Raw genomic sequence first — 22,783 nt, 5'->3', positions numbered from 1 at the left:
AATAGCAGCTGAAGCTGACAACAATATCACTCCCTTTTGTTGGAAGAGCAAGATTGCTTTGACATGCACAGATCATATTAAGTGCATACGAGGCTTGATTCGTAATAGAATACAACACAACACTGTGCCTGTTCAGGCATTGCATCCCAGAGGAAATTCTCAACCCAGCATGAAGCGTGCGCCCGCACACACACACACACACACACACACACACCCTCTGCTTCTCTCTCTCTCTCTCTCTCTCTCACACACACACACACACACACAAACCTACTTTCTTCCAATGGGGAGAGGAAAGGCTTAACAAATGAATAGGGATGTGCAACATTTTCTGAAACAGTTTCCCCTAGACCATACAATTTTTAAGTTCCATTATTTTTGTGGTCAGGGAAATATGTGTGTAGTACTTTCCAGTTTGTTCTTACTGTTCTGCCCACAGAAAGTGTGGTACCCAAGAATCCAAGACTCATATAATATCATTTGATTTAAATATTCTTTAAAGTCAGCATAGCTTAATATGTTTTGCACTTCTAAGCTCTTACGGATGAGTGCAGATCAATTATAAAGGTTCTTCTTCTTCTTCTTGTTGTTGTTGTTGTTGTTGTTAAAGGTTTCCATAACAAGAGAAGAGGATACACACACACACACACACACACACACACACACACACAAAATGCACAATTTCATTTAAAATATTACATTTTTCTAAATTTTAACCACCACATAATACTCATATATTTTCTTCTAGGCAACATTATTTCTGAAAAGTCCATTTGTACACTCTGCTAAATATGACACTAGAAATACTAAATATGTCCAATTAGGAAAAGGGAACTGCCTCAACCAAAGCCATGTTGACCCAGCATCAATTATACCCAACTGTAGTATCAACTCCATGAATTGTCCCCAATCAGAAGCATTTTTGTTAGGAATGGTAGGAAATGAAATAAACAGAAAGGACTACAAGCTTTTTCTAACAGCGGCAAGAATACTGCTAGCCCAAAAATGGAAACAAGAAGAATTACCGTTGATGGAAAAATGGAGAATGAAGTTAATGGAATATGCGGAACTTGGTAAACTAACAGGAAGGATCCGAGGCCTACGAGACCACAGATTCACTGAAGACTGGAGTAAATTTGTAGACTATTTGAAAAGTATTTGCGATGAACAATTAACGTTTGTAGGTTTGCAAGAGGCTCTGGGAAAATAATATCAGAAATATTGTAAAAAAGGGAATAAGAGGGGGGAGGTTTTTAATAATAGGCAATATTAGATTAAGAAGGACTAAAACGGAGGATTTGCAGAAGAGCTGAGGGAACTCCCAAAAATGTATTTGTGAAAAATTGTGTTATGTGTTTTTATATTTTTGTATTGTAAAATGAATAAAAAATAATAATAAAAAAAGAATTGTTCCCAATCAGAGCCAGCAGGTTTCTCAGTTTTTCTAGTCACTGCATTCTTTTCCTATAGCACCATATCAGAAAAGGCCTACTTTTCAGTAGCAGCTGGTGTGATGGGGCAAAGATGTGGGACTGCACTCCTCACATAGGCATTGCTACAACTTACATGGACAGAACTGGGGCAGGGAGATGGCAATGACAGGGTTTAACAGATACCCAAGCAAGCCTGCCAGATGAGCTCTGCTGGTGTGCCCCATCACTGCTTTTAAACAAGAAGTTAAAGAGACACTTTCCCTCTGCTTAGCTAGGAAAATATAGGTCTTTGTGGGTTCATCTGGTGGCATAAACACTTGATTAGTGAACTCAGTACATCAGAGAAGGCTGGGGAAAAGAGGGGCAGGGACACAAGTCCAAAAATGGGAGAGTAACACCAACCTATGCAGGTCCTTCATGAAGGTTTGGCTTCCCTACTCTCTATCTAATGCCCCTGTACTTCTTGATTCTGGTAATATTTAATGGGATGGAGCAACCTTGTTCCATCACATTAAACAGTAATGAAGTAAGTGGCTGGTAGAGGTTCTGGCAGCCGAATATTCAGCATGCCAAAACTATTTTCAACTGGATCTTTTGCTGCCATGATGCCTGGCTGATAAAGCTTTGCTCAGCCAGGAGACAATTCTCTTCTGGCCATGGAAAGCATTCGTCAGCCAGGGAAGCTGGCCCATCTTTTCTGCCATGGATTTTCATCCAAACAGAATAATGTCAGTAAAGCTCGTCTTGCCTTTGGAGCATGCTTTTTATGAGTTCTTAAAAGACTTCCCTAAACCTGGCTCACGAAAACTTTGCAAGCATCTCTGAATTAAGACCATCCTCAAATGGCCCCCTATGGTCCCTTCACAACTGAAATTGAAGCAAGTACCGGACCTGTTCCAATGGAATACCATGACTCTCCCAAGAATTATAGAATCATAGAACTGCAGATTTCCTTTCCTTTCAGAAGGAGGCAAAGATCCTTGCTTTTTAGTTTTAAATCCTGATTTTTAATTCTGAAAGCCTGTCTGCTTTGTTGTTTGATGTATTTCCTCCCCCCCCCCCATAAATGGCTCTGATGGTCTTAAATTCTCCCCTAACAATCCAACAGCAAACAAAATAACTGCATGACATACAGAATTTCATGTATAGGTTTCTTCCATCACTACATCTTTGAACCAGACTTTTAAAAACCCAAAAACCCTGCAACCTGTTTCATTTCTGGTTTTTTGTCTCGATTTTTGTGCAGCTCCACAGGAGTCCTACCAGGTATAATGGTGGCAACTCTCTACCTCTGTAACTAACAGGTGATATGAGCTTATTTAACAGAGTAATCAACAAAGCTATGGGGAGCAAGGGCCCCAGAAAAGTGCTGCTGAAAAATGTTCAGATGCTAGAGTGAAAAGATCATTCATGTTGCTGTGTGGAATGTCACAGTTTTTCTTCTTGGGAAGATCTGAAGATGGGGAAAGTTGAATTTAAAAGACTGGCTTAAACATTACAGCTGAGTAAAAACCCCAGCCTTTTAAAACAGGGCCTGCATTTGAATCCTTTCAACTACTTGTGAGAAAAGTCACACAGAGAACAATTGGAAAAGGCATTCAGATGTTTGGCTCTACTCTCTGCTTCTGAGTGCAGTCTTTCCTTGGATGTAAGTATAATGCAAATATTGCCAGCATGTGTTATCAAGAACAGGGATGAGAGAATCTGTCAATTGTGGTTTCTCTAAGTTGCTCATTTTTCTAATCTTTTGTTCAGTTCTCCCCATTTCCATGTCAGCTGCCGTGAAAATTAATTAGTGCAAATTTCTCCAAATACACACATTTTTGCAAAGCTACTTCTCCAGATAGAATGCATTCCTGTATGTCATTTTCATGAATATATGCGGTTTTTTGCACACTTTACCCTCACATAGGCATTTTTGTAGACACTGTACAACCATTTCAAAGGATGGCTGTATTTCAGTTCATGCAATGTTTTGGAAATTAAGCAGGTTTACCTTTAAATGAGAACTGAATCAAATCCTTCTCCCACGATCAATCCCTATCCGAGCGGAAAGAAGTTGAACTTCTATCGATACTCTCACAGGAAAAATATGAAGGGTTTTGTTTGTTTGCTTGTGGGTAACTATAGACTGGGGAAGATGACGGAAAAGCTGAAAGGAGAGTTCTCTGTGGAAGTTAATGTATGCTTGATTTGTTTCTAGATTATTTCATTTTTTTAAAAAAAACCATTTACTGCATTAGAGCTATTTTTTTTCCAAAAAGATTGTTCATTTGATTGATAGCTGTGCTTGTGTAATATACTTAAAATTTTGAAATGACTTGTGAACGTATGCGGATATAAGAAAGAGCCCCATCATAACGATATCAGGGACACTTGAAAATGGACAAAACCTTCTGGTACATATTTAAAATGGTTTTAATGGGGTACATAGAAGAGCCCGTTGGATCAGGCCAATGGCCATTCTAGTCCAGCATCCTCTCTCATAGAGGCCACCCAGATTCTTATGGAAAACCTGCAAGCAGGACTCCAGCCCAAGAACACTCTCCTGTCCTGCCGTTTCCAGCAATGGGCATGTGGAAGCTTCTAACTGTGGTGGCAGAGCCAAGTCAATCTCCAAATTGATACAATGTTTTGAATGAGATTTAAAAGCTGATCTATACAAACGGCAATGGGATGTGGGTGGCACTGTAGGTTAAACCACAGAGCCTAGGACTTGCTGATCAGAAGGTTGGCGGTTCGAATTCCTGCAACGGGATGAGCTCCCGTTGCTCGGTCCCAGCTCCTGCCAACCTAGCAGTTTGAAAGCACATCAAAGTGCAAATAGATAAATAGGTACCGCTCTGGCAGGAAGGTAAATGGCGTTTCCGTGCGCTGCTCTGGTTTGCCAGAAGCGGATTAGTCATGCTGGCCACATGACCTGGAAGCTGTACGCCGGCTCCCTCGGCCAATAAAGCGAGATGAGTGCCGCTACCCCAGAGTAGGTCACAACTGGACCTAATGGTCAGGGGTCCCCTTTACCTTTTTATACAAGCGGCGATCATTTCAGGTGCGTCCAATTGACATGTGATCGCCAACACGTGAGTTGTTTTGGATTTGGAAGAGGGCAGAATGGGGGTGGAATGGGGCAGGCTTATGAACACACCCGACATGCACCAGGACTGGAAATGGAACCCCCTGCACAATATGGTCACCACCTGCATTAGATTAATATCCTTCAAATGCTCTATCAATGAAGAAAATATTCTGTTGGATCCAGAGAAATGTGTGCTTAATAGGACCTTTTCCACCAGAAGCTCTTGGAGAACGCTTCCCAGGGGATTGGAGGACATTGCTGGTTGAGATAAAGCAGTAGGCTGAGAGGAAAAAGAGGGGTTATGAAAAAAATAGCTGAAGGCAACCTGTGTTTTCAGGTATTCCCTGCTCTCTCAGACCCCTGTGCCACAGCTCATGGGGGAGGTTTTCTGCCAGGGAGGAGGGGTATTAAAGTTTGCTTCTTCCAGTTTCTTATGCATGCATTTCTCTGCATCCAACCCACTACATACTTGACAGTTAAATTTGCATAGGGCACAAATACTGACAGCAAGTTCAGTATGAAAATCCTATCATTTCATAAAGCATCTTCAATCCACAGGGTATCTCCCATTTAATAAGCAAGCAATGCTTAATGGACTGAAAAACTGCTAATACTAGCCACAAATATGCTATGATACAATTTTTTAAAAAGGAAAAGAGGAAAAAGTGAAACAGGAAAACACACAGCACAGCAATACAGCACAATGAAGAAATAAATCCTAGAAAGAAGTGTCTCTAAGGAAGACTTAATACATCACAACAGACAAGAATTCGACTTTTGTGACAAAATGACTAATGCAATTCTTAATGCATAAACAGAGGAACTAGGGCAATATGAGCTAGACATGATTTTTACACAACCAGGTAAGCTGAAATTAGAATAGCAACTTTGTCTATATTTTCTAAATTGACACAGAAACTTTTGGGGAGGATTTAAAAAGAGGTACAAGAAGGATGGAGAGAAAAACAAATCACAAAGAGGTACTCCATGTCTGGCCTGTTAAGCTTATCCATTTTCTTGATTGTACAGGAGAATTATGGCTACTAAAGGCCTGTTTCAGAAGGAGAAATTTAATGCATATAGCTGGAGGACAGAAACACAACTTTCTAATAAGAGTGTTTAATATTGGGATTAGCTGGTTCTGTTATAAAATTGAAGGTTTCAAATAATTCCTCATAAAGTCGCTTTGTCCCATAAAAAGAGGAAAGGGAGGTCACCAAATCAAATCGTTGCCAATGTTTGCCTCTGCCTGGACTAAATGAGTGGGAAACGTTTTCAGGCAAACAAGCATGACTTTATCGAAAGCATACTCCATTGCGGTAAGAACAGAATTATCATAAACCTTTCCAGTGCTATTCTTTCACTCTAGTGAAAATTTTAGTTATGAGTTCTATTGTGCCAAGGACAGGCCAGTCTTTTCCAGACACTTACCCTCTGACAGCATGAATAAGTCTCAGTGATGGATAGGCAGTTCGCACTTTCAATTTATTCTTAAGGATTAATGCATTAACCCACTCCACATGCTTCTCTCCGCCTTTGACCATGAAAGCAGGGATCCAAAGGACACTGTCATTCAGCATGGATAGCCTATGCACAAATTTCTCTCTGTCACTCTCATTCCGAAAGCCTCCAAATGCTCTTTGTACAACTGATGGGTTCATGGTAATAAAATCTGATTTAGTCCCCACATCGGCAGCATACTCCACCACGGGAGCTAGATTGCACCTGAAGAGGAAGAGATTAATGGAAAAAAATAAAATAATAAATATGAAACATTAACTCAGATAAAAAGGTGTGCGTGAAATAAAGGCTGAAAATGAACGTGCAAGGCTGTGGCGTCCCACATGCTTTCACAAAGCACTGTGTGGCATCTAACCATCTAAAAAATATTGGGTGAAATCCAGAAGCATCTTAAATCCCACTGAAATCAACAAGGACTTCTTACTTTATGATGCACTTAAGCAAGACGAAGAACAGCGTACCTGCTGAATGAATGGGCCACTGATTTAAAGTACGTTCCCTAGAAGATAAGCACCATTTCAATGAATGCAACGAACTTCTGAAGAATGTTTTCTAGTTAGGCTGTAAGGAACTAACCAGTGCTCTTGAAATTAACAGAGTGTTTGTTTACTCTAAATGTACCAGAAAGCGTTCTAGAGGAATTTGATTTCTCTGAATTCTAATGCAGACTAACCTGATCAACACCTCTCAGACTAATGTGTCAATCATCACACAATTATCCTAGGGGTTTTGCACTTCTCCGAGTTTTGCAACACAGTTCTCGGCTTCAAAAAGTGTCAAAACGTGTTTAAAACCCACATTCCCCTGCAGATTTCATATATTAATTCAGAAATGGGCAGAATGGGTTTATGGATGAGCACAGGCAGATCTGACACAGATTGGAATAGAAGGATTCATCCCTAGCACACACTCTCTCACTCACTCACTCACTCACACACACACCCTTTCGACAGTTGCCATCAGGATGCACTGATAAGAATGCTGTCATAAGAACCATCAAATTAATCATTCTACAGCTGGTATTTCAAACTGTAAGGCAGCCCTGCTCACATATTTATCTGTAAAAACATGTATATTTAAAAAAAAAATGGTTGCCATGCTACTTAGTTGACATAAACTGACTGCTTATTATTTGGTATCTGAAGAAGTGTGCATGCACATGAAAGCTCAGACCAAGAACTAACTTAGCTGGTCTTTAAGGTGCTACTGGAAGGATTTTTTTTTGTTTTGCTTATTATTTGAACATTGTAAAATGCTGTCAAATATTCCATAAAACCTCAAATGCCATTGTATAACTGGCAGCTTTCTATTTTAAAATCCCAAATGTGTTGCCATTTGTAAGCAAAGGCAGGCGTGAGGGCATAGCAAACTTATTATACTGGTCACCTAGTATAACTCTAGGCATCACTACATAGGAACAGGGGACACAGGCTGACATCAATGGCAAAAGCTACTGAGGGACTGACCTTATTGCTTCCTTTAGGAAGTAGGGACAATAGCCTCTCCATATGATTTGGCTATCTATCCTGCAAGTCTCCTGCTAAGGATTGGATTCAGGCTTAGAAAAATCATTGCCATTTTAAAAAGCCATAGGTAACTGGGGTACATCTAGTCTTCTCAGGGCAATGTGTCCTGCCCATATTCCCCAGGTCAGGCAGGATGGAGTTTGAATAAGAACTATTGCCTCCACAATGAATCATCTCAGTCTGGGAGCTTCTACAGGATCTGGAAGCTCTGCCCCTTCCCAGCTCTCAGCCAGCCCTGATCTGAGCAGGTGCTTCCACGGTTTCTCAAGTAGCCTTGCATCCAGCTAGTCCATCCATGCTTGATGCAGCTCTGAAGTTCCTACCTAGTTCACCATATCCTCCGCTCCTCTTCTGAGGAGACCTCAGGTTGAAGGGCTGGGAAGGGCTGAACCCTGACAGTTCCACAATGATGGTGGGAGCCACTAAAAGGGCTCTATCCCATGCCACCACCAACCACGCTTTCATCCTAGATGGGACACAGAAAAGGGCCTCTCCATCTCATATTAGGGAAGTAGGTAGGTTGGTACAAGAGGAGGCAATCCCCCTGGCATCCTGGACCCACCATGGTTACTTTAGTACAACTAAAGTACAACCCGCAAAACTCCACATAGGTTTTCAGTAATTATCATAAAAAACCACCATGTCCACAAGTCTTAAATGGCTACCAGGCCGGAGTTCTCTAAATGCCAAGTATAAGCTGAAGAATACTGGAAGTATTAGATCATCACACCCAACCACCTACTGTAATTAAGATTACACCATAATCTTTACTTTTCCCATCGAAATTAATGTCTCTTTTACTCAGAAGGTAGAAGGAAGAAAAGCTTTCCTTTGCATCTGCTCAAAATATTCTCTGGACAGCTTTGTTATTTAAAATCTCAGTTGTTGTGATAATCTAGCCACCTCTCCTATTTCAAAAAGCACTTCATCTTACAAAACACTCCTGTAAATATTTCAGACCATTTGCAACATGGTCCATTCCACCATGAGCACATATCTGAAATAAGTGCCATTCTTCAGACTGCATATTGACTCAAGGAAGCAGGTGCATGACTATAAATATGAACAGCAAGAGTATCAGTGATTCATCACTTCCTGTGAAAGACTGCAATGCTACTGATACCTTTGTTGCAGAACCTTCCATTAATATGTTTATGGAAGGATTTAAAATGTAGTCTGTGACCAACCAGGAAACAATGGCAGTAAAAGAACTTTAGAAAGATTTCACTATTTCACTAAAGATTTCACTAACATCAGTGTTTCACAATGGGAAAATTAGTGATGCTTTTTTTAAAAAAAAATGCATTGCAACAAAATGAAACAAAAGCAAAAACTGGGAGCTCCTGTAGCTACTGTCAAACATAGTTAGAAAAAGGATAAGGGTTCTATGTTGCCGCTTCTCTCCAGAGCAGTACATTTTAGATATTGGAGGGTTGGAGGCATTTTAAGTGCACTTCTGCAAGAACTCCTAATCAGGCGAAAGAAGCAAAGCAAAGGGATGGAGAAGAAAAGCTGAATGATGTAAAGTCATCTTGAAAGAGTGTTAAGGTGGAATATGAAGAAGGTGGCAGACATTCAAACTACATAGACTGTGGGTGCTATGGAGATTTCAGGTTGCACCACTGACTTTAGGGGGGTGGGGGAGAAATATACAATGGCTGATTCCCCATCTCTGTATACTTATATATCATTCTCTTGACCTGTCTCCAATGTTAGGCAAAACACACGGGTTACTTTGTAGGTATCAAGTAAATGAGTATTTATAAGTTACCCACAGTCAGAGAAGAAGAATTTCCCATTACGATAGAGCCCTCTCCCCTAAAAAAAGTATAAGTACTTGTACAATGTTGTAACTTGTGCATAGATCTGTATCAGAGAACATTATGCAGAGATGCGCTTTTTGGAAGCATCTGTCTGGCCAATGTAACATAGCGTACTTAAGCCACTCTTTTCATGGTTTTCCATGTCCAGCTATTTCATGAGTTACACTTTTCCAGCATACACCCCCGGGTTTTGTTCTTCCATACAAAGCCTGTGGTACATATGCATGTATTGCTGTGTTAAAAGTGATGAGGTTAACTAAAAACATACACTAAACCCATTTGCTATTTTACTGGTCTTAGCCTTACCAACGAATACTTATGGGCCAGGCCAATACAGAACTTAAACTTCAAAGTTTCAAGTGTCCAGGCACTGACCCTTATGATACAAACGGACATTTTATTTAACAGTTCATGCATGCAGCAAATCATAAAACGTGTCATCTCTTAAGTTTTGAAGCAGGCCATGAAAAAAACAACAGTTATCATGAGAGATCAAGAAATGGCTGCAAAAAAGATATGAATCGGAACACCCTATTCAGCTGTGTCCAGGACAGCTGTGTATCAGCTCCATCTGGTATGCAGGCTGAGACCCTACCTGCCCACAGACTGTCTCACCAGAGTGGAGCATGCTCTAGTTATCTCTCGCTTGGACTACTGCAATGCGCTTTATGTGGGCCTACCTTTGAAGGTACCCAGAAACTACAACTAATCCAGAATGTGGCAGCTAGACTGGTGACTGGGAGTGGCCACCAAGACCATATAACACTGGTCTTGAAAGACCTACACTGGCTCCCAGTATGTTTCCGAGCACAATTCAAAGTGTTGGTGCTGATCTTTAAAGCCCTAAACGGCCTTGGTCCAGTATACCTGAAGGAGCGTCTCTGCCTCCATCATTCTGCCTGGACACTGAGGTCCAGCGCCGAGGGTCTTCTGGCAGTTCCCTCGCCACGAGAAGCCAAGTTACAGGGAACCAGGCAGAGGGCCTTCTCAGTAGTGGCAATCGCCCTGTGGAACGCCCTCCCACCAGATGTCAAAGAGAAAATTAACTACCAAACGTTTAGAAAACATCTGAAGGAAGCCCTGTTTAGGGACGCTTTTAATGTTTAATAGGTTATTGTATTTTAGTGTTCTGTTGGAAGCTGCCCAGAGTGGCTGGGGAAACCCAGCCAGATCGGCGGGGTTTAATAGTAAATAATTATTATTTTTTATAAAATATTTATTAAGGTTTTCAATATGGTTTATAAATATTTTATAAATAAATAAATAAATAATAAATTATTATTATTATTATTATTATTCTACAGATAAGGAACCCAGGACTCTCCATTCATTGTTGGACTACAACTCCCATGACTGCTGACTATTAACTATGCTGTATGAGGCTGATGGGCTCCAACAACATCTGGAGGGCCACAGGTTCTACATCTCTGAGCTAACCTTACTAGGACTGTAAGTGCATGCTGCTTGCCTAATGTATAGATCAGGCTTCCTCAACCTTGGCCCTCCAGATGTTTTGAGACTACAGTTCCCATCATCCCTGACCACTTGTCCTGCTAGCTAGGGATCATGGGAGTTGTAGGCCAAAAACATCTGGAGGGCCAAGGTTGAGAAAGCCTGGCATAGATCTTGTTGTTAATCTGGACTTTGAAAAAGAGGAAATATATTTCTTTCCCATTGACACTCAATAGTCAGTTTGTGTGACTCTGGGGCCCTGATACCATGAGCCAACTGCAGTAGGTTCTTCTGCAATATAAAAAGTAAGCTACTAAAATCCATCAAAATTTTATTTTGCATTTATATTTTGAGGTTTCATTAGTGTCACTTGAGAGTCCCCACTTTCACAAGCATGCAGTATGTAAATCTACAGGCTCTGAGGCCACTCATTCTGGGCAGAAACAAATTTAGGAAAGTGAATTTTATTTTTTTACAGTACCTATTTATGGACAGTGTGTTGCTTTGCTAAAAACAGTGGCAGTGGTTTCAGCATGCTGCAATTGATTAGTTTGAGGAAGAAAGAACAAAGTGGGGGAAAGAACTCACATTCTCAGTTCTGAGTTGCATGAAGGATGCTAAACATAGTTCTCAGATTGTTTCATCTGTTGAAGCCAGTAGTTTGTAAGGGCATGAAAAAAAATAAGCAAAAGGGATATATTTAAATTTCAGGGGGAAAGAGAATATAAGGTAGCCAGTTTTACCCATGTTTCACCCAAGTCTCTTGAGAGTGAAAGCCTCTCCAGTCCTGCCATCTGGTCTTTAGGCAAGATTAAAAACCTGCCTGGTAAAGCAATAAATTTTCAGACTATATGAAGAACAGGCTGAACCACTGTTTTCTTTTTTTTTAACAAAAATGAACATTTTTAAAATAGTTGTCACTCATTTCAGTCTCTCATTGTTGATCTGCAAAATCTCATCTCTTTTGGAGGGCCAACAACACGTTCACTCATTCTTTTTTTTTTTTACAGTGACTTTTTCAGTTTTGGATATAAAAGAGTCTTTGGGGACCTGCATGGCCTTTTGTGTGACAGCTTCAAAGGCTAGTTTTTCCATGTGAATAACAGGTAGCAAAAATAACAATGCATAAAATAATATTTGTCATCCTTGATCTATATATCTACCTTCTGAAATTACTCTAATGCTTTCTGTAGGAGAGACTGGAGTGTTTGCTTCAACAAGCAGATGTGGCCTAGACACTTTATTCCTGGTTGTTGTTTTTTTTAAAAAAATCTACAATCCAGTTCTTCAAATCTACATACACATTATCTTTCTATCTGCTTTGCTATGTAAAGATTATACAGATAATACTTAAATGCCCATGAGACTACCAACTGGAGAGCTAAAGATATGCTGCATGGAAAATATATCGTACATCCACAAAATATAAATGTAAGATGTTGGGGTATAATCTGCAACAGGTATTGTGGAAATTGCAGAGGTACTGGGAATCAGAATAGTGCATGATTTAGTACAGCAGAGGGCAACTTAAGGCCTGTGGGCCAAATTCTGCCTGCCATGCCACCCCATTCTCCTCCAATAGTACATTCTCCTCCATTGAAGAGCCATGAAACTTCAGAACCATGGGCAGCAGCTGCTATGACATTTCTGACCAGCCGCTTACAATCAGTACAGGGGATTGTCGCTTTCTCTCATTGGTGTTACATTGAATTCTAGGTATGTTTACTGATAATAAAAATGTAAGCATACTTATTAAATATGACCTAGTTCAACAGTGGCGGGACACGGGTGGCGCTGTGGTCTAAACCACTGAGCCTAGGGCTTGCCAATCGGAAGGTCGCGGTTCCCATTGCTCGCTCCCTGCTCCTGCCAACCTAGCAGTTCGAAAGCATGTCAAAGTGCAAGTAGATAAATAGGTACCGCTCCAGCGGGAAGGTAAACGGTGTTTCCGTGCACTGCTCTGGTTCACCAGAAGCGGCTTTAGTCATGCTGGCCACAAGACCCGGAAGCTGTCTGCAGACAAACGTCGGCTCCCTCGGCCTATAGAGTGAGATGAGCACCGCAACCCCAGAGTTGTCCACAACTGGACCTAAAGGTCAGGGGTACCTTTACCTTTTACTAGTTCAATAGTATTTTGTGAAGCAGGGATAAACTACTTGCTTGGAATTATATAACCAACAAGTTACCATCTTTTTGCATGCATGCTTGTTCTTGAGTGATATTTAGATACGGACATAATGGGCTATATTCAACACTGCATGAGCACACAACAGAACTTTCCTCCTTCTCCTCCTCTCCTTGCATCCCCCTTTAATCTGCTCCCTAACACATATTGAGGGTTTGAGGTGTGGTGGTGTCTGCAATCAAGAGGAAAGGGAAGTCCCACTGTACGAGTGAAAATCTGTTGCGCAGGCAGAACACCAGTGTTGGTTGCAACCAAATATGCTAAAGACCAATTTCCTTTATTCAGAAGGGATCTGTTACTTGCTGAGTCTTGGCTAAGTATGGCTATTTTATGGGCCTTCCTCCTGAGTCAAGAAAGCTTAAGCCCATCTAGACATTATACTTGGCCATGTGGCAGACACTAAGACTATCTCGAATAATACTAGCAAGTTTCTCCCACCATGTAGAGTGCAATGGCATCATTAGCTAGCACAACAATGCCACTCCTTAAAAAAAATTAAAAACACTGACCACACATCACACTAGAGAATGAAAAATATGGCTTCTTCTGAGGTACACAGACCACTTAAGGAATCAGGTTTATTAAACTCTGCCTGTTTAATAGTGGGCAGGAAATTTGATGGAGTGGAAAAAGAGAGGGAGAAAGAAAGTATATCCAAACGGAATCTACATCTCTGACTTCATCTCTGTGTTATTTCACATTCTTATTCTACATTCCTGTCTACTTACATACAGGTTTATTTGTCCTCCCTTACGACTTTTCACATATGCCTGATTCAATTCTTACATTGGAGCCAGAAGAACAACAGAAAGTCAGTAGCTGATTTTTACTCACACTAGCAAGGATGCTCTAATCAATTGAACAAATGTTTGATTGCCATTTCTGGTGGGGGAGTGCAACATTCCTATCATTTTATTCATATAATTCATCAATAAAGTCAGTTGTGACCTATCTGATCAATTTAATGGTAGGTATTTCAGCTTAACTATCTAGTCAGTTCTTGACTGAATCTCTTGCAAGAGAGCATGCAGCGAAAGCATGAAGTAGAACCATGCCATTTACAGATGCACAGAGACTTAGCAATAAATTTTCTTATCTTTTGTAATACAGACTGCTTCCAGAGAATTGCCCTAGGAACAGTACAGGAGTATTTTTGTGCTATCTTACAGAAGTGCAAGATCTATCAAGTCTAGCCCCTTTAAAAATAGAAATCCAGATTCATTTAATAGAATATAATAAATGCACACATTGCTGATTTCAAATACTTCGCACACTGCATCCTTGAATATCCTATACTATGCATTCAACTTGCTTTAGCAGATTCACTGCTGGATAAATTGGAATTACTCTGCAGATATTAAAAGTTTATACATTCCTGGATTCCAACATGCCAGCTATAGCAGTTAACTTGACTAACACATTGAGAGACTTGTATCCAGTGTATTGAATGTGATATTATTTTCAAAATTGAATCCCAAGACAGCTGCCTGCATTATACTTTTCAGACAAGCAATGACTCCTGTGAGTCTGTCCCCTTTCTGAACACATGCAAATAAGAAGAGCATTCCCAGCTTATGGCTAGCAGGAATGGGTCTGCATTGGTCACAGATGAAAGAAGAGTAAATCACAGGGCATTCCGTGTCCAAATAGAGCAATATGAGAACCTAAGTTAGGAGAACAGGTGGTGGAACTAATAAAAGACCCAGGCCTCAAATATGCTATTCCATGGATAGGCAAACTAAGGCCCAGGGGCTGGATCTGGCCCAATCGCCTTCTAAATCCAGCCTGTGGACAATCCAGGACTCAGTGTGTTTTTACAAGAGTAGAATGTGTCCTTTTATTTAAAATGCATCTCTGGGTTATTTGTGGGGCATACAAATTCGTTTATTCCCCCCCTTAAAAAAACACCATAGTCCGGCCCCCACAAGGTCTGAGGGACAGTAGACTGGCCCCCTACTGAAAAAGTTTGCTGACCCCTGTGCTATTCTAATATAAGCTCAAAAAATCTACTGTATATGTGAAACACCCTAGATGGAGTCGATGGATGAACAGTGCATGTCTTGGAGCTATTTAATGTTTGTTTCACTTACTGTTTCTTTCACTGTATACATAGAAAAAGCAAGTACATTCTTTTTATCTTACATGCTTTAAGGTCTAAAACTCTAAAAAGGTATCAGGTGCACCCATCTTAACAAACAATTGAGAAAACATCACGTTTAGCATGTAGACTAAGGAGTGCCTTGCAGGGTTCTGGGTGTGCAATCTTGATCTTTTTAAAGTCCCTTAATCAAGAGCAGCATTCCGCAATTAAGAAAAGAAAGCTGCGGTAATATTTTGAGATATCATTCCATCTCTCACTGCACTTAGTCCTGTACGTACTTATCAGTGATGAGAGAGGGCAGAGGTTCAATCCATCAGAACTTTCAACAGCGAAATCCTATGCATGATTTCAGCAAAGCTGAGCTAAAATAGCATGGGGCATATTTCAAGAAAATGTTTACTTCCTATGAAACATACAGCCTTTTGTGAAAGCACGGGTACTGTTCCGGGAGGCAGAGGGGACAGGACATCCAATATGGCATGTGTCACCATGACCAAGGCAATCTGGCTGTTCTCCCCTTGCCCCAGCCAAGTCACACGTAGATGACTAACTGGGCCAGAATGTACAGGGCGATGAAGCAGCAGTATATTAGGGCAACAATAGCAGTAAATAGGTGCCATAAATGTGCAAAGAGCAAGTTTTGAATTTTTCACAGACATCTTCATTCTATAGTCTGAAACAACAACATTCACATCAAAAGCCAAACCTCACAAAAATGAGGCACAGCAACAATTCACACTGATTTCAATAGTGTTTGCTTACTTACATAGTAAGTACTTAGGTCATAGCTGTCAACTTTTCTCTTTTCTTGTGAGGAATCCTATTCGGAATAAGGGAATTTCCCTTAAAAAAAGGGAAATGTTGACAGCTATGACTTAGGTATACAAACTCGGAAGTAAGTCCCACTGAACTCGAGCCTTCGCAATACTGAACTTGCTTAGGACTGCAGACTTAGGCCCACTGATTTCAATACAAGAGCTGAGAATATGCTATTCAGACAGATGGAAGTGGCAGGACCTTGTCCATTCTATTAGGCATGGAAAACTGTGACTTGCTAAAAGCATAGTGGGCATAAACCATATTCCACTCAAGCCAACAGCAAGACTCAGATTGATTTTTAATGGTTCTGGATGGCACCCAATGCCTCGTATTTTCAACTAAAACTTGTTTTACATTCGTACGTGACAGTCTATTAAACAGTGCCCACAACTCCTTTCAATTTCTCGCTGACCTTTGACAAAGTAGAACACTTTGTTTTGGACAAACAAACTAATTATTTAAACTAAAATATGTGAATACATTTGCAGACGCAGCCAGAATATATTTTTCGGTGCAGCACACAAGGGTTTAGATGTGTGACTTCCAATTCCCTTAATGGGAGCTATCTGGCTAATCCTCAATGCATTTCACATAAATTGTACCCCATACAGTGCATATATAATAAGTAAAGGTGGTGATTTTCTGCTATGACTATTGGCAGGAAGGAGAAAATGAAAACATTTTCATTTTGCAGAGCCAGTTTGCTATTGGAATAGTGATTTTTTGCCGGCATAAAGAGCAAAACCAGAACCTACAAAACAATATTCCAAATCTCACTGCGGTCTCCAACAGTGCAAATTCTCATTTGCAATATAAAAGACGGACCTGTTCTTTTTATTGTGAAATATATTTAACTCTGGGCACCACACAGTGAAAGTTATCATTTAGCAATTCCAAGTCATTGTTCCAAGTTAAAACATTTGTGTTCATTACTGCTGAAGTAAAAGACAACCTGTCAAGTGAGAGATGAATGCTCACCTTATAACAAACTCGTGGTTGTCAATCTCTTTTCCACAGCCACTATCAAGGAGAATACCAGAATTTCCTACAACAGCACATGACTTAAATCGGCGGTTCTTCATCGGTGAAACTTCAGGAAGAAGACTGTGTAAATCCTGAGAAATATTTAGTGTGCGGCGTCTGTCTAGCACGTAATGGATTACATCTCCTGGCTTGAAGCTGCTTTTGACTACTGAGACATCTCTTTCTGCATCTAAAAAACGAAGAATGTTCTTCCTGTATTGAAAACAAGAATGCAAATTTATGATACCTCTGCAAAGTATACAGTGGTACCTCAGTTTCCGAGCATCTTGGAAGCCAAAGTTTCAGCTTTGAACGCCGAAAACCTGGAACTAATTGGTTCTGTTTTTGAACGCTTTTCGGAAGTCAAACAGCTTCTGCTGAGTTCCTCCCCCCCCCCCAATTTTCTCCACTGAAATTGCAGACCACCCATTGTGCCTTGGTTTTCGAACGTTTTGGAAGTCGAACAGTCTTCCAGAACGGATTACATTCGAAAACCAAGGTACCACTGTATTCCAAAAGAGTAGCCTGTTGCTTGGAGCAAAATTGCAGCGTAATCTTGCATGGACTTTTAGAAAGGTTTACATGCAACATTGAACCATGGCTTGGTCTGATATCCAAGGTGAGTGCCACAATTGAAGATTTCCAATTTGAAAGAAATGAAATGTTTTGCTAAAACCAGGAAGGAATCACCATAGGGAAATCAGGAGGTAGGGGCAGCAATGAGAACCCTTGATTGTTGATTCATATGAAATGAAACCAATCCAATCCATGATTTGGCATTCCAACCTCCCTTTCATAGGTACACTTCATCCATTTGATCACACTAATTCTGGCCTCCTCAAAGTTAGCCTTCAATGTGCAACAGCACTTTCCCTTTTCCAGTAACACCTGACACATCTTAAAAACAAAACAAAGCATGAAAACTGTTACTTGGTGGGTTTCATTAAACTGTGATGAGACTGCATTTGCAAACCTATGATTTAAAAGCCACCACTTGATTTTAAAATGTCAAAGCTCAGTTTCCATTGATCCATCTTTACTGATTTTTTTATACAAAAAATATTGATTATTATTTTTAAAATCAAAACAGCAATCAACAGTTCTAGAGCAAGAATCAGGATCAATAATATTGTTGAGAAAATAAATGTAACTAGTGGAGCCCAGGCTCAAAACCAGCATGTTTATGGTTTCTAATCACATAAGGCACAATAAAAAAAAACTCATAGAAGTCAGCAGCAACATGGTCATTGATTTTAGCAGGGTTATAATATTCTAAATTATAGGCTTGTATGAAATTCTCATCTTATTAAGTAATTGTGCAAAGAAAGAGATAGGTGAATTAAATTCTGGTCTGGCCACTTCCACATTTCTACCCATTTCCTAATCAATCTGCAATTTTTAAAAAGTCCTCTCAGAGTACCTATAAAAATGTTCATGCTTGCTCAAGTTCTCTCTCAAAATGTGTCTGTGAATGCATATTATGATACATTTAAACACCAGATGACTATATTGCAACATTCAGAGAAACACAAAATCCCAGGGATAACGAAATTTCAATATGCACATTAGTTCCAGAGGTGCCGATTAGTGCACTGTTTATGAACACAAGGCATGGATACATGCTGGTCACATTTAAGCTAATCCTGCACATTAGCACTGAGGCCTAAACCAGGGGTTCCCAAACTGTGGGCCCTGGACCACCAGAAGTCCTTGAGTACCACTGAGGTGACCCGTGACATTTCTGTGGATTTGGGGTTGAAGACAGGAGATGGCACAGCCATTGTATTAAATATTCAGCTGCTCTGGGAAGATGAGAAAGACTCTTCCCTTCTGCCCTGAGCTAACTGCACAATTTCTTCTGCTACAATACACACAAACTATCCACAACAGTGGTGCAGCATTGGTGGGGGCACAGGGGAGGTTACCCCTGGTGCAAAATTGTCAGGCGCAGCCAGTGATGCCTCAGTAATACAGCTGTGTGCTTCCATTGCTGGGCTCCGTTGAGAAATGGTTTCTCCATGTGAATCAGGAAGTGACCCCTCCAGACAATGGAATGGCTCTTTTTATCTTTGCAGCTGAGATCTCCTGGGTGATGCAGACACCATTAGGCAGATCAGTGCATAGGGTGTGCTCCCCCCGTTTCCCTCCCTCCCTCCCCCCTTTCTGTGCGGCCCCGGAAAGCGGCAACCCACAATACGCCACTGCTCAGAGCAACTAAGGTCTCTGAAAGAGAAATGCCTTTTTGAATACCTTTTGATATTCCAGACATCTATAAATTAAAGACCAGCCTGAGATTTCTGTGAGAATGGGCTGGTACGTCACTTTTTAGGAAACAGACAGAGTGCCCCAGGAGACTGTCTCTCACACACATTATCTCTTCAAACACAGTACACATCCTGCCCACCTGATAAATGTCCCATCAAGTAGAGATACTTAAGGAACATCTATGTCTTAGCACAGTTATTCCTTTCATCTCCCTTGGCACCTTAGTAATTAACATCCTACTTAGAAGACAGCTTCACAGCTAACCAGTGGCTTATCCTCTACCTTTAAAGTTGTCCCCATAACTCCAGATTGGCCTACAGACCTAACAGAAAATTCCGCACTCTAAAACATCCTTTTGAAAAAGAGGTGCTTATTCCATGAAGGGGGTGAAAAACCACTCATTCAGGAAAAAGGATGGGACCCATGAATTCATGACAAGAGACTAAAGATTATCAATTATTACTAATGAATTTTACTTTCAAAAGGGTTATTGAAATGGAAGCATTTCTATGATATGACATAGTAGTGGGACATTTCCCACAGAATGACACTGAAAGTAACATTGAGTTTTTCATAACTCAACTTTCCAAATAAATGAGGCCAATAAACACATTAGACATTGAAAGGGGGTGTCTTCCAATGTACTGCAGAACTAACTATATGGAGCCTGTCTGCCAGCTGGACAGAATATGTGGGTATTTCCCACCATTGGGACACCCCCCACCACCCTGCATCTCTGTCGCTCGCCCCCTTCCCTACTGCTAACCCCTTCCTCACCCACCTGCTCTCCCCCTCCTTCCCTTCCCCTCTCTTATGGTTGCCATATTGACAGACTTACCCTTCGCGCAGAGGCTTCCGCTTGCTGGTGCCTCACTGAGCAGGCTCCCAAAGGCTGCTCAAGCCATGTCAGAGGGATCACGGCCAGCAGCTGCATCGGCAGTTGCAATGGTGGCTGCGGCAGTTATGTCAGCACTGTGGCCTCTCCAGTCCTGCCTGGGCTTTCCCCAGCAGCAGCAGTGGCACCCCTAACAATAGCTGTCAAAGTTTCCCATTTTTAAAGGGAAAGTCCCTTATTCCAAATAGGATTCCTCGCAAGAAAAGGGAAAACCACATTGAGTAGGACCCGAGAGACCATAGAGCTCCAGCAGCTGCGTCCCCTTCCACACTTGAGCAGCCATTGGGGGGGGCATTGCTGCTGGGGAAGGCTCAGGCAGGACCAGAGAAGCCACAAAGCAATGAGCTTTCCTCCCCGGGCCAGATCCTGGACATGACCTTGCCAGTGACCACTAGGAAGCCTGGAAGGAAGATGCAGCTCCACAGCGGAGCTACTCAGCGGCCCAGAGTCACCCCCCGGCACCAGCAAGCTGGAGCCTCGCGCAAATAGGGTCTGGCAAACAGCACAGCCAGGAGCAGGCACTGGAAAGGAGTGGTGGTGGTGGTGGAGCTCCAGATCCCGCTGCAGCGCTTCTGGGGCACAGCCGCAGTGCAGAAAGGCAGTGGAGAATGGCTGACTCTGAAGAGTGCCTGCCCTCTCCTACCCTTCAGTGGCATGTGTCTGCTCCCAAAGAGCCCTGACATTTCATTTAAAAAATAAAAATCTGCCCAGGTGGGCATGCTGCCCCCCCAAACCAGGACATGTCTGGGGGAACCCAGACGTATGGCAACCCTAATAAAGAGCGCCTGGTTCTCAGAAAACAAGTTTGATCCCTTGAAGTCAGGGTAGCTGAATAGGAGAAGCTGAGAGAGGCAGATAGGTTGGTGAATGATGTCTTTAGAAACATGACAGCAGTCTTCACCTCCCATAGTAACAGTTCCTTTGCTGTCATGAAGAGTCAGGCCACATTCACACCGTGATGTCACTTTAAACAGATCCCCCCCAAGAATTCTAGGAGCTGTTGCTTGTTAAGAGTGCTGAGAGTTCTTAGGAGACCCCCATTCCCCTCAGAAAGTTACACTTTCCACAGTTCCCTGGGAAGAGGGGTTGGCTGTTAAGCCACTCTGGGAACTATAGATGTGTCAGGGCAATTGGTGTCTCCTAACAACTCTCCTAACTATTCCAGTGGCTCTACAAACTTCCTAAGTGTGTTTGTTCATTCTGGGAAAGAAGGAAATGGCATCGTAATATCATACAAGCCATAGTCAAAGCTTCAAGTCACAAAGAGATTTCTGATACTTGGTTTTACAACAATGAGGATGCTGCACTTACTTTTTAAGCCTAAGGGAACTGAGCCATGATTTTTGGAACTTACATTTCAGTAAAATAGAAGAGGAAAAACACATTCTTTAGGATATTGGTGTAGATTTGAAGCCGTGCTGGATAAGAGAATATCTGACAACTGAGCTTGTGTGACAACATAGTAATGAAGCAGAATGGGATATATTAAGATGCAAAGTGCCTAGAGCAACAGATAAATGATAAGTCAAGGCAAAGGTTCCCTTTCCCTGATTTTTGCTTTTCTGAAACCTAAAGACTATATTTTTTATCATATTTTTAATCTTGTACACAGATGGGTTTAAAAGCTGCTCATGCCTAATATGCCAAGACCATCAAATATTGGAGAAAACACATTAAGAAGGAAATGAACTGATCTAAATGCGCTAAAGACCTGAAATAGGACAATACATGAGATAGCAAGAGAACTGTGTAGGATTGCCAACTCCTGACTTATAAACTTCCTTATAAAGCAAGGCTTGGGAACCTATGGCTCTTCTGATACTGTTCAACTCCAACTGCTATCAGCCCCAATCAGAGCGCATGAGAGTAGGAGTCTATGCTATAAAGGGTCAGGCATACTAAACTGAGTTGCTCTAAACTGAGTCAGGCCAAGCACAGTATTGCCCTAAGCAATCCTTGTGGAAATGATGGGCCAACAGTCTGCCTTGTCAGTTGGCAGGGCTGGGCGATATATTGATACACTGTCCCAAAGCGGTTTGAAGTCCATATCGTGACATTGGTTTAATAATTTTTGATCTGGCAATATATCGCGAATCATGGTGTGTGTGTGCATGTGATACAAAAAACCATGAAGCCAGTCAATGCTTCTTTCAATTTCTGCATCTCCTGTTAACTCTGCCGGGTGAATTCTCCCCTGCTTCATGCAAGGGGCAGCAAATCACAAGAGCAGGCACTGGCAAAAATCACCAATGCCTCTACATAAAGGTGAAGGTAAAGGGACCCCTGACCATTAGGTCCAGTCACGGACAACTCTGGCGTTGCGGCACTCATCTCACTTTATTGGCCAAGGGAGCCAGCGTGGTGCAGTGGTTAAGAGCGGTAGTCTTGTAATCTGGGGATCCGGGTTCGCGTCTCCGCTCCTCCACATGCAGCTGCTGGGTGACCTTGGGCCAGTCACACTTCTTTGAAGTCTCTCAGCCCCACTCACCTCACAGAGTGTTTGTTGTGGGGGAGGAAGGGAAAGGAGAATGTTAGCCGCTTTGAGACTCCTTAAAGGGAGTGAAAGGCGGGATATCAAATCCAAACTCTTCTTCTTCTTCTTCTACAGCTTTTGGGTCATGTGGCCAGCATGACTAAGCCGCTTCTGGCAAACCAGAGCAGCAC

The 22,783-nt window shown here is 41.6% G+C and overlaps 1 protein-coding gene across 1 annotated transcript in view; it reads right to left on the bottom strand.

Moving 5' to 3' along the window:
* The window catches only part of ST8SIA4 (ST8 alpha-N-acetyl-neuraminide alpha-2,8-sialyltransferase 4), an 88,987-nt gene that overhangs the window by 48,914 nt on the left and 17,290 nt on the right, over window positions 1-22,783 (bottom strand). Inside the window, exons 3-4 of the mRNA XM_081930736.1 lie at window positions 16,915-17,172; window positions 5,941-6,234 (exon numbers count right to left, since the gene is read on the bottom strand). Of these exons, the coding sequence (XP_081786862.1) occupies window positions 5,941-6,234; window positions 16,915-17,172 (552 nt within the window). The remainder of the gene's footprint in view (window positions 1-5,940; window positions 6,235-16,914; window positions 17,173-22,783) is intronic.

This window comes from Podarcis melisellensis (assembly GCF_964234715.1).
Source record: "Podarcis melisellensis genome assembly, chromosome: 11".
NCBI lineage: Eukaryota > Metazoa > Chordata > Lepidosauria > Squamata > Lacertidae > Podarcis > Podarcis melisellensis.
Note: the sequence above shows the minus strand (reverse complement) of the source record. Positions and strands in the feature narration are given on the sequence as shown.